At 30.0% G+C, this 13535-nt stretch overlaps 2 protein-coding genes across 3 annotated transcripts in view; one reads left to right on the forward strand and one right to left on the reverse strand.

Moving 5' to 3' along the window:
* On the reverse strand, positions 1-10934 carry oaf (BRICHOS-like domain-containing protein out at first). Its single transcript, XM_016070010.5, has 4 exons — positions 10437-10934; positions 4152-4286; positions 1817-2000; positions 1-721 (listed from the first exon to the last, which is right to left on the reverse strand). Exons 1-4 carry the CDS (start codon positions 10656-10658, stop codon positions 447-449), a joined length of 816 nt encoding a protein of 271 aa, XP_015925496.1. The 5' UTR covers positions 10659-10934; the 3' UTR covers positions 1-446.
* muskelin (muskelin 1) overlaps positions 10819-13535 on the forward strand; it is a 27974-nt gene continuing 25257 nt past the window's right edge. The window contains exon 1 of one of the 2 annotated variants that reach the window (XM_043054879.3): positions 10819-10927. Coding sequence is in view for 1 of the 2 variants with exons in the window: in XM_016070009.4 (XP_015925495.1) it covers positions 11104-11174 (71 nt within the window). In the remaining variant the exon portion in view is untranslated. Of the gene's footprint in view, positions 10928-11040; positions 11175-13535 lie in introns of those variants that run through there. The other variant, XM_016070009.4, reaches the window with a different exon arrangement.

Genomic DNA, 13535 nt, shown 5'->3' on the forward strand with positions numbered 1-13535 from the left:
TTTTTTTCACATACAAATATTTCATTTATTTAAAAAAAAAAAAAATTAAGAGACTTATGCTGTTTTTAAAAATTTGGGAAACTTTTGTACATTATAAAGAGTTGGCAGCTATACAAATACAATATTTGAAATATTTTAAAACTTATTTTTGCCTAATACAACATTAAATAAATAAACAAAATTTATTGGTTGTTTATTATTTTTTTAAATAACCCCTTCTTCATTAATAATACCTATACTTCACAGATTCCAGTTAGTCTTGTTCAGATGAATAGATAATACATAAGCATCAAACTCAGAGAATCAATCAGAATCTCACATGATGAAATGGATTTACTATAAACTACAAATTTTAATGGCAGCTCTGCATATCTTAGCTGAGTTCAGACAAACAAGCAAAACATTAATGATGAATTAGTCAAGTCTATATATTTAGTAGCTCAACATTACTCATCCCATAAACACTGTTGTTTCTGTTGTACAAAAAACTCAAATGAGCGGCATTTACGGCAAGTTTTGATCCCACACCTATAACTAATGGCTTTACCAGAGGAATCTTTCCCACGACAGTACTTTAGGCCACATGGATACCAACCGACACATATTTCCAGCCGGCACTGGCAGGGTTGCCACAGGTTGGTGTTTTCATTGCAACGGACGGGCTTAGGAGGTGGTGAACGTTTTACGGCAGAAGTCAAGGTGACAATGTCTCTACTCAAAGCTATAACACAAACAAACATATATGTAACACACAAATATAAAAGAAAATAAGCGAATGGGCTACACAGTGGTAAATCTCATATTCAGAATCTTCGGACTTTGGCAAGTCCGAAAAAATAGTTCTTTCTGGATAATGGATCATTAAGAAAAACTAGTATCAAAACATACAATATGCAATAAAAAATAGACTATAATTAAAGCCAGTTTCATACAACGTTTTCTTACAGGCTGAATGACCTTTATTAAACTAAAGACTGTTTAGCATCTATACTTATAAAGTCATGTTGTCATTCCTTACTTGTAGTACGAAAATACTTAACTCAAACAGTTGACTTTTTTTTTTTTTTTTGAAAATATACATATTTAGCGTCCTTAAATAATAGTGTTGTGAGCATATAATAGCTATATTTTTTATTAAACTTTCAGCAGAATGGTAACAAAAAATGTTTAGCATTGTAAAATAATAGTTCCTGGTGCATTTATTGTGCTATTATTATAAAATTTTCTGCAGAATGGTAAAACTTTTGTTCAGGTGATAATATTTGATATGCCAATTTCCTTACTTAAAAAATGCCAATTTTGTATTAAAAATTGACTTTAAGTTTGTATTTGCAATAATTGATTCTGTTTTCAGCATGTGACGAAAGTTGCACCACATGAATAAAAATGCGCCAAAAGTGGTTGGTGAGAAACAAATCATCAAACATCAGGTGCTAACATGTAGCTAAACAGTTCCATAAACTGTTTTAGCTCCCCACAATTTTAAAAAGAATTTTTATTTTTTTCAGTTTACTACATTTCTTTCTTTCCCCCCTGAGGCATTAAATAAGAACCCTGGATTAAAAATACTAAACAAAGGTAGCAACAATTTATACAATACAATTATAATGTTGATTTAATTTATCAGAAACAAATGATGCTAAAACTATATCTAGAAAAAATTAATAACTAAACCTAGAACAAAAAAGAAAGAAAAAAAAAGACTGGGGATGTTAATAATTACAGAATTGACACTGTTTTAAAATAAAAATTATGAAATTATAACGTAATACTTATTTAAGTAGATAAACTCACAAAGAAAAAAAACTTTTTCTACCTTTAGGACTTGCCCAGGCTCTTAAATCTATTTCTCTGGCAAAAGCAGAATTCGAAGCTTCATCACAAATATTTGGAAGATGTGGGGAAATGACGGAAGACTTCTCAAGTTCCACGCTCAAATCCATTTCCAGATTTTCTTTACCTCTGTCTTCTTCTGGTTGCCTTACTGCTCCAGGATTACGCTATAAAAAAGATAATAAATTAAACTTTTCCTTTTTAATAGATTAAACGAAGAACTGATGTTCGATACTCAGTGATGGCATGAAGCTCACCCAGTTTTAAATCTATTGGGAATAACTTGTCTCAGAAAAAAAAGTTGCTTGGGCTCAAAGTCAACCACATTTCTAAAGTCTAGTCATGTTGAAGTTTGGAGCCTTAACCTCAATCAACCATATGGCCGACAATGGACTGTGGCAGGGGTGTTTTTTTCCCCTCTTATGAAACAAATATAATAAACAGAACTATACCAAGACATAAGTGAAAAATGCACTCTCTTGTATATTACAGAGAGATATAAAAAGCAAACTGCTTTTCTATTTATTTACTTTTATCACTACCTCAGGATTGTGTCATAATTACAAGCTACAAATAAAAGTACCTCTTACAGTAATAATTCACTACTCAGATTCCCTAGTGGCCAAAGAAAAAATCAATACAACATTTTCTAAAATTACAGGACATGCTCTAGAACATTATCTACAGACTAGACAACTTTTAAAAAAGGCAAACTAAGACTGAACATTAATTTATTCTACTTATATCAGAATTACTTTGCTTAGAACAGAAAGTTTTTACAGTTTCCAGTATAATTTTATAAATACTGAACAGTAATAAGGCAAAATTAACTGTTGCTATAGACCACAGGGTGACTAAACATAAAAAAAGCGATTAGGAAATTGTCTGCCAGTCACCAATATCATAATTCTTTGATTCCTCAAATATATTTTTTAAAAATCGAAGCTTGTATTATTACAACATGAGGTGTACTGAACACGCAAAAATCAGAAATATCAGGACAAACAGCTAAAGATAAGAACAAAATATTTTTTATCAGGAATATAAGGATAGCTACAAATACTGTAACCAGGCAGTTGATTGCAGAAAGAAGAAATTATCTGAATTTTTTTTCTTCTCAATATGTTGATTTCTTTAGCACTTAATTTTTTGATTTTGTCTTGAGACCAATCTCAAGACAAAATCAAAAAAACAAAAGCCTTAAAACTCAGCCTGAAACCCTAAGAAAAGGGTTGGCAGATCTGCTTAACTTAAAACAAATGTTTTCCAAAATATTCTATAACCAGACATGTGATTGCAAAAAGAAAAAATAATATAAATTTTTTTTTCTTCTCAATTTATAGATTTTTTTAGAACTTTATTTTTTGATTCTGTACTGAGATAGGACACAAAAGCCTGAGACTCAACAATAGAGGAAAAATTGGCAGGTCTGCCTCAACTTATATTATATATATATACATACAGCAGAATACAGACAAGCGGTATAAAAGGTAAAGAGAGATAAGCGAAGAAATTAAGAAAATTATTAAGTTTTATTAACTGTGCATAAGCTGCAAGCATAAAAAAAAATTTAAATTAGTCCAAGATTTATAAATTGCTAAACTTGTATCAAAAAATATCATACGTGTCGCTCTGCAGGCAGCGGGAGAGCAACTGTGGAAGAAAAAAAATTCAGAATTTCCATGTCATATTATCAAATTAAAAATAAGTTCAGTCTTACCGTAGGCAAGTAAAAAAAAAAAAAAAAAAAAAAAAAAAAAAAAAAAGAGGACAAATATATCACATTGATTAAATTATACTTCTGTTACAAATCAGAATTTACAACTAAATTGCTACACATTAAAATATAAGTTTTACAAAAATGTAAAAAAAAACACAATTTTTTCTAGCAAACAATCTTTTAAATGTTTGCCATATCAAAATAAATTTTTAGATTATCAATTTTAGACTTATGTGTCACACTTAGTATTTCCTTAATTCCAGCAGAAGTTAGTAATGAATTTTTTCTTTTTTCAGTCTCAAATTCTCTAAGTTTATCCAAAACTGCATTTTTCTCTAGCAATTTTACATAAAATAAAAAAAAAAGTCTTTATTGCGCATGAATGAGAAATTAGATAGAAAAAACAGAGGGTGCTGATAAGAGCGGAATAAATGTTCGATAAACGAGATTTTGTGACCGAGAAAATTTCGAAGGAATATGAAGTATTGACTTGCACAAGTCATCGAATTAATGGTTTTGAGATTCGCAGAGAACCATGAATTTGCGGAAAAATCATATGCCTGAGTAACTTTTACATACAAAATATTGATTGAATTACCTGTCTAAGTTTAGACATGGCATCTGCAGAAATAAAATCATTCTTGGTCAACTGTGTCACAAAACATAGAACTTGGTATTGACTCTGGCCCCTCTCCTCCTCTCCTAAAACTAGAATCCGGAAGATTTGTACTTCCTAAAAAAAAATAATTTTATTCAATTAGAAATTTATTAACAAAAAGAATAAACTAAAGAATGGATTACTTAAAGAACTCTTAATAATTTCTTGAACATAAATACAGTCGAACCCCGCTATAGTGAACCTGGGATATAGTGAACACTCGGATGTAGTGAACTTTTTTAGCGGTCCCGTCCGTATTCCTATTTAAATAATGTTATTTTTAACGCTTATAGTGAACAGCTTAGAACTTGGAAACTCGGTTATAGTGGACTCAAATTTCATTTCTTTAAATATCTTTTTCAGTCCTCCATCTTTAAACTTGTAGGTGTTGGGACTGAAAATGAATACATTCCTAAAAAATATGTCATATTACTCTCCTTTATGCTTATCACTTTTAACTATACTGTAATAAATGTCAAACAGATCATTTATCTTATACTCCCCCCTCCCTGACAAGCCTCGCTATATCTCTTTTCCCCAAGCTTGCTCTACAACTAGTTAACTTGGCCACCTGCTGAATTTTTGGAATTTTCTTATCTGTTCAAACCATATTCTTTACAAATCACCCCTTGACAATCAAGAAGGGGAATCTTCATATTCTTACATTATCTATTTGAGACAAGATTTTTATTTCAAAAGCAGTGAAAATGGCAAATTCTCTAAAGAGAAAAGCGTTTTCGATAGAGGACAAAGTTAAAATTGTAAAGCGTATTGATGATGGAACCAATCAATCGACACTGTGTAAGGAATTTTGCTTGTTAAAATCTACAGTTTCAAACATTTGGAAAAATCGAAGTGCAATTCTTGCGGCATACGACAAAAACATGGTTTCATCGAAAAAACTGCGTGGAGCTCAAAGAGAAAACGTAGGAGATGCTTTGTTAAGATGGTTCGAAATCTTGTTCAAAATGTAAAAATCTTGCATTCTTTGCACATTGTAGATAAGAAAATTGATGAACTCAATTTAAAATCAAATTGTGTTCAATCAAAAATCACAAATTTTTTTCATAAAAAGTGAAAATAAAACTAATATTTCGCGACGTAATTACTTTTTCCATCAATTTTTGTTTTATTATCTGTTAATTAGTTAATAATTTTTTTTAAATAACTTATGCAAAATTGCAAAGCCAATTTTCAATCATTCAACTGTCTTATGCAAAAAATATTCTTCAAAAAATTTGGATATAGTGAACTATCGGTTATAGTGGACACATTACTGAGTCCGCAGACGGTTCACTATAGCGGGGTTCGACTGTAGTAGAATGCAAACAAAACTGAGACAAAAATCTCTTCTTTTTTCTCTCGAATAAATCAAGTTTTAGAATCATTAACATTTCTAAAAAAGTCATATTAAAATGATTTAAAATTTAACTGTAAAGGTTGGCCACTGTTTCACAAATGGTGAAACAAAAGTCCAATTTATTATTCCATTATTCATTTCCATAAAAAGTTCATTACTATTACAAAGATGAACTCAGACAGTTTAACAAATTATAATAGTGCACAACAAAACAACCATTTGAATTTTTTTTAAGAAACATTAAAATGGAAGGTTGAGAAAAACATCTTGTAATAGTTATTTATTTTACATAAATTTTTGTGTTTAAAATTTTAACTTGGGGCTAAATGTATAGAATATTCTAATTATTAAAACTGTACTTATGTAAAACTAAATAATTTCAAATATTTTCTATTCCACAATGCAATAAAGAATAACTTGAGATTCTCTCGTTTCAGGTTTTCTTATAAACCAATTTTATAAAAATCATAGGTCAATACAAATTTTTTTATTAAGCAAGGATGTCTATTATATAAGATTAGATAGATCAATATCATATGGCACCCCAATATGGATAAATAAAAAGAATATTTTGTAAGAAAGGAAGAATTGAACTTGTTTGCAGATTAATAACATCATCCAAAAAGGATAGGATATATTTTGTGCTATGTAGACTAAAGCAAAAAAATGTGAATAAAGCACTAATGAAAACACAGAAATAGACACATTTCATTTTTGAATTGATAAACAAGAGCCTTCAACCTTCCTCGGTGTTTAAACACCAAATGATCGAAGAGAAGTAAAGAAAGAAAAATGTGCAAAGTGATTTAACTAATGGGGACAGAGAGACAAGTTTAAACAAGATAATGAAAAAAGGGGATAAAAGAAAGAAGTGTGAGGGGATTTGTAGTGTAGGATAACCACAAACGTTAGGAAACTAGAAAGATCGTTAACTAAATCATAAGAATTTTCCAAAATATGGAATGACTCCCAAAAATCAAGTTCAGTATATGAAGAGCAGTGCTGTTGAATGATTTTAAATGAAAACTGAAACCAGAAATTAGAATTTGAACTATGTAGAACGGTGGAAAAATCGGTCAATTTCCTGATTTTTGGACGTATCTTTAGTGAACATTAAGTTGAACAAGTAGTTTAAATAGTTATCTTCCCAATAAAGAGCTCTTTCACATGAAAGCTATGGCTGTAGATTGTGATCTTCCTTCTAATATTATTGATTCCATCGACAGAAAATTAATCTCGCCATTCAACAAACTCTCTAGTTCTAACTTTAAAAATTTCAGGGGTGATTGTGAGCCCAAGTGAAAATTCCGGAAAATTTCTTGATTAAAAAAAAAAAAAAAAAAAAAAACAGTTTAAATTGAAAAATTTAAAAAAAATTAAACAAGTTTTTTTTTTCCTTTTTCTCAATATTTCTTAGCTTACTTAAAATTTTACATATTCTTATACCATTTACACATACCTATGATGACCTGGAGAAGTAATTAAAATGTACAAATATGTCTTTCTTTCTTGAGTTTATGATTATAACAACTATTAACTGATAAAAAATTAATATTAATCATGAATATAAGCTTATAAAGTATCTTTCTGGCTCTCCCTTACAAACAAATAAAATAAACCCTTGAAAATTTTATTTCCGGAAACTTCTGTGATCAATGATTTTTTGAAACGTCTGGAACTTTGATCTCCGGAAACTTCCGGATCACTGTTAGCGAAAATTCTGGATATCCGGATTTTTTCCGGAGCACAATCAGCCCTGCAATTTGATTGTTTTACCTTATCTGAAAATCAATTCCCAAACTGCTTAAGATGTTAAATAAATATGTATTAAAAAAAAAAATTTCCCTGTAAATAAACTAAATTTCACCAACCTTAAAGATCCTATTGCTGACATTAATAGCTCTGATATTTATCAAATTTCATGTCAATGTGGTCTTACTTATATTGTACAAACTAAACATGCCCATAAGGTCATAAACCTGAACAAGAAAGATACGTCCAAAATCAGGACATTAATAGATTTTCCATTGCTCTGTATACAGTGTAAAGTCGCGTATCCGGAATCGGTGGGACTTCCAGAAGTCCGTATAATAGATTTTTCCGTATAATAGACCCCCAAGGTAAACAAAGCTTAAAATGATTTAATAAATTATCTGAATCTAAGAAGCAAAAAATAAATAAACATTATTTTTAAGGGGAATAATGTTTTACCATTAGAATATCTAATCAATCAAATATAAAATATTAGAAAAAAAATATTATTGCTGAAAATATGGAAAACGAAAAAAATTTAACAGTTATGAAAATATTAATCCGCCATTATGAACTAGAACGATTCAAGCAGGAAGCGAAAATTTATGTCATTCTGGAACGAAGCTTAAAATGATCTAAATCTAAGAAGCAAAAAATAAATAAACATTATTTTTAAGGGGAATAATGTTTTAGCATTAGAATATCTAATCAATAAAATATGAAATATTAGAAGAAAAATATTATTGCTTAAAATATAGAAAACGAAAAAAAATTGACATATGAAAATAATAATCCGCCATTTTTAACTAGAATAATTCAAGCAAGAAAGGGAAATTCCCGTCATTCATTAAGGTGGGTAGGTGGAGGAGAAAAATTCTTTTCCTCCTTATTTGTGAAAGAAAATAAATGTAAAGAGATCATTTGAGTTGAGGGTGGGGAAGTAACAAATTACTGTTTTCTCTCCAATCATTGGCTATCAATCAAGCATAAAGATGGGGCACGCTGATCGGGTTCTCTTTATTTTTTCTTCAATGACTGAAAGAATCTGCTAAAGAAAGAATGTTACCCCCTTTTTCCCCCCGCCTCCTAAATATTACATGGTATGGGGAAGAACGAATGTTTTGTTTCTCAAGGATGTGTATCCTTTTAGACCTATTCAAATTTTCCATTTTGACTCCCCCTCCACCTTAACGCTTGCCCTGTTCATCCTTCTCCACAGTATTTCTTCTTTGAATAAAAAGGTTCCAGGAAATGCCTCTTTTACTAGCCACCTGCATGGGAAAGGAGGGGGGGAGGAGACTCAGTTGCAGTCTTTTGAAAACAAATCTCCCTCTTTTTCCTACATTCTAAGGGAGGAGCTTCACTAAGGGTCACTCAATGGTCTTGGTAGATCTTCACTTCCCATTTCTGGTGATTTATGGGTTCGATGCATAAATCAATCAGTGCAAGCTAGAAAAAGAGAAAATGTGTCAAAAGACCTTTTTTTTTTTTTTTTAAAGCAAAGGGAAAAATGGAGAGATGTTTGTTTATTTTGATTGTTAAAAAGTGTCCGGGAAAGGGACGTCCGGATATGGGACGTTGCACTGTAGTAGAAATTCTAATCACAGGTTCAGTTTTCTTCTACTAAAATCATTCAACACTGCTCATCTACCAAACTTGATTTTTGGGAATTATTCCATATTTTGAAAAATTCTAATAATTTAGTTAATAATTTTTATAATATCCCACCAAATATATTATTCCATATATTTTTTTAAATTGTTCCTCTGTCCCTATTGATTAAACCACCTTGCATGTGTTAGTCTCTTTACTTCTCTACCATCATTTGGTGTTTGGCACACTGAGGAAGGTTTTGTTTATAGAACCGAAACTATAGTATGTCTATTTCTGTACTTAGCTTTATTCATGTTTTTCTTTTCTTTTTGCTACAAAAAACAAAATTATTTATATTTTATATACTAAAAGAAATTAACAGTTAGTTTGCTTTTTTTTTCTAGTTAGCTATGTGATTGAAAGTTTGCTGTTACGTAACAACATTTTCTAATGGTTTAAGAGTAGCAATTTTTTACTGCAATAATTTAGGATGACAATTTCTAATTTTAGAGCAGTTAGACATAGCTAAATGCATGTTTTAAAGTCCCCAAAGCAAAATGAAAGTAGTCCTCTGTCGGAAAAATTTTGCATTTTCATATTTAGAAAAATTTTTGAAAAGCCTTTACTCAAAATTGAAGTTTTTACAGATAGGTAGATTAATGCACCTAGTGATCTGTTGGACCAGGCTCAATTATTTTAATGCTACTGAACTTTTTTGTTTAATAGCTTTAACAAAACAAATTATTTGAAAATACAAAATAATTCAAATACTACAAATCATTTGAAAGAATCACATAGTGCAGTTAAAGCCAACCCTTTTTTATTTCAACAAATTATATTTTAACATTGCTTTAATTTTCAGAAGTGTACTTGGAATTTTAACTGTATCTTGTTTCGATAAGAACAGATCAATATATTGAGAGGATTTTACAAGGTAAGATTTCTGAACTGGTAAACACTAACAGCTTATAAATTAATAATATGATAATGAGAGAAATAATTATAATCTTTTGGGAAACTCAGATCATGGGATATGTTGATCTACTAAAAACTGGGATATATTGGACCATCAAAATAATTCAAAGAAACGTTATTCTAAGCATTATTCTAGTTATTTTATACAGTTATACACTTAAAACTCTCTCAATTAAAAGTCTAAATAATAATTATTTAAACTTTTTTATATTATGTTCGAAGTAGAAAAGTCTTGCAAATACTACAGAAGAATAATCCAAATTATATCAGGTCGATAGATGACGTAACCATAACAACTATAAATGTTTCTTTTTATTACTTCAAATAAAAAGAAAAGAGTTGTAACCATAAATGACTTAACCTAAGCCATTATAAAAGTTTGTTTACATTATTTCGAATAAAAAGAGAAGAGATATAAAATGGGAAATTAGTAAATATCAAATCTAAGACCTAGAGAAAAAAATTTAAATGAGTTACTAAATTCTAAATGTCTCAAACTAGCTTTTATGGCGTAACAAATAAACTTGAGGAAAATTTTATTTTACCGATTTAAAATCTACAAATTGTGTTATCAATGTCCCCTCTGGACGTTGGAATTCTAAAGTTATTGTGTCATCAGTTATATTTGAAGTAATTGATTCTTGAACAATGTCACCACCTTGATTTTTTACATTAATAACAAGTTGGCATTCACTAAACGTCAAACTGCCGAAATTATAAAATACGATAAATATGACGACGATGTCAATACTATAATGAAACATCATTGTATGATAATTATGGAAGGTAATAGGTTCTAAATATATGCACAGAGTAAAGCTTATGAAGTTTCATATTTTGCATTTGGGACGCATTTATTATTCAAAATTGAAATCAGCAAAGATGCTAGTTAGCATCCACAGCTGATTATTAATCAACCAACAGCCATGTTTTGAACGTCTTCTCAGATAGAGCAGTATGGAGTTGTGTTGTTTAAAGACCGTGACAGCAAATGAATTACGAGCTTAGTTGAGTTTTAATTCAAGGGCAAATAAAAGTAAGCTTTAGGATTAAAAATACTGCAAATTAAGTTTCAGATTAAACACATAAAGGTATATAATCACAATAAACCGCGAAAATGATACCGAAACACATTCTGCTATTGTTTTCATAAAACAGCTGTTGACAAAACTATTCATATATGTGGCAACAAAGTTTAATCATAATAAAGCGATGGCCGAATTAAGAATTTTAAAATATTCAATTCATCAAAGTTCTAGTCACTCTACTCCATTTATACCAGAGTATGTCAAAATTCTCTTATTATTATCTCTTATAATGTTATGCTCTTATGTCAATTAATATATTTCCCGGTAGTTTCATAGTTTAATTTTAAATTCCATTTGAAATACAAACCATTCTGAAATGAGTTATCAAATTATTTTATTATTTTTGTACATTATGCAAGCAAAGTTTATATCAGTCCTTGCTTATTATAAATTTCTTTCTTTTACTTAATTAATCGTTATATTAGTCTATTGTTACTTCATACTTTTTAGATTGCTTTCCTCGGGCTGTGCTTATGAAACAATAGGATAGACACACAAAAGCTTTGTTCGTATTGTAATTCTTTGTTTGATGCACCATATTCTTCAAATTATGCCACTAGTTAAAATCAATAAACGAATATTTATAGTTCGTGGCTTACCCGGGGTGTGGTATGAGTTTGCCCCATTGTATGATAAACAAAGTTATTCAGTTCAGTGATATGATTATGATGATTTTACAAGAGAGTGTCACCGAGCTCTATGTGATTAGTTTGGGTACTTATCTGTTTTTGGAAACAGGAAAATGTCCTTATCGGCATTTACGCCAAAATAAAAGTCAAGATTTGGAGAGTATGGGCTGTGGCCCGCTACAAACTTAAAAAAAATTACAGCAGAGTCAAACTCATATAATACAACTCGTGGCCACTCTCGGATAAAGCTCTACACATTTTTTAAAATTTTTTTGCTGGTTTAAATCCCTATAGTATCTCAGAGATTGTAGTTGGCTGGAACAGACTGATACTGAAATTTCCTCTGATTGACCTGTAGTGTATCTACCACTACAAAATTGCAGTTACAATTCACTAGTATATAATACATGTTAACTCGATTCTATGGTGGGGTACCTTTTCATAGATGAAAGGTGACATGATCTGTAACGTATCTATAACAGTCAGAGGTCTCTTTATGTGAAACTGTTTCTATCTTTGTCAAATTGTTTTAATTATATATATAAACAGAACAAAGTTACAAACTTAACCCTTCAATATTTTCATATTAACACATATCCTTGTTAAAGCAATTCATCCCACAAAAGACACTTATTTATTTAGTTTAATTTGATTTAATCATAATTTTAAACTATAACTTTTTTGCTGACTTTATGGTTTAATATTGGATGCAAAAAGAAAAAAAAAACTTAGATAATTATCACAAATTAAACGAATTTTATTTATTAAGAACAAAATATAATTTTGCATTTGTAGATTTCCTGTCACAAGAAAGTTTATCCTCTTGACCTCTCTTTGAGTGCCAGTTGTAAAAAAATCATATTTCAGGTCAGAAACTCTGAAAAATGATTTAGAATAATTTTTGATAAAATCTGGCATTACAATTCTAAAGCATAAATGATGGTTAACAAAATTAAAGCAGATGAATCAATATAATAGTTGAAGCAGAAACCTAATGATTATATTAAAATTTTATAATATAGATACAGTAGGGAACCGACTATCCGGATAACTGATTTTTCCGGTTTTCTGAATCGCTACAAAAAGCCATTTTTTTTTTTTATTGTTAAACCCAACTAAATATAAAAAATTTTTTGGAAATAATCTTAAAAAGATGAAAAAAAACAATGAAGTAATACACTAAAGATTAGTTCCAAAATAATGGTAAGGTGAACATCTTTCAAAAAAGAGAGAAAAATCCTAACATCTTATGAGGAAAAAAAATTTTTTTTTTTAAAATGGTGGGAAAATTGATTGAATTTCGGTCCGGTTTTCTGATTTACGGATAACGGGTTCTGTACTGTATCTTTAATTTAACGGCTTCCCTGATTATCCCGAGTTAACTCGGGTATGTATATATTGTAAAAATTTATTATCCCGATTATACTCGGGCATAGCAGAATTATTCAATATGTTTTGTTTTATCACGTTTTTATTCAACCGGAAGCAAAACAAAATCTGCTGTGATTGGAAGTTTGCCAATTTTTGTTCGAGAGTTTTGCTATTTGTGGACTGCAGTCGTGTTTTGTATAATTGTATATACAGGGTGATTCTAAAAAGATGGGCAAAATTTTAGGAAGTGATAGTACACACCCAGACAAAAAATTTTTATCAGAGAATGCATGGTCGAAAACAAAACCCAAAACCGCTAGAAGAGGGCGTCAAAGTTTATGTTCTTATATGAGGCAAAAACACACAAAGAACGATGAAGTTAAGTTATAAAAGCAAATTTAATGGCATATGATTACAATAAGTGTTCAAAACAGTGGCCGGCAGCGGCCTGCTGGTAGAACAGCGAATAAAAGATAGACGAACTTTCCCTGCAGCAACTGAAAGCTTGGCGACAAATAACGTAGCGCAGTAACTCGCAACTGGAATGGATCTTTCT

Source organism: Parasteatoda tepidariorum, chromosome 1, assembly GCF_982258835.1.
Source record: "Parasteatoda tepidariorum strain Cologne lab strain chromosome 1, Ptep-v5.0, whole genome shotgun sequence".
Lineage (NCBI taxonomy): Eukaryota > Metazoa > Arthropoda > Arachnida > Araneae > Theridiidae > Parasteatoda > Parasteatoda tepidariorum.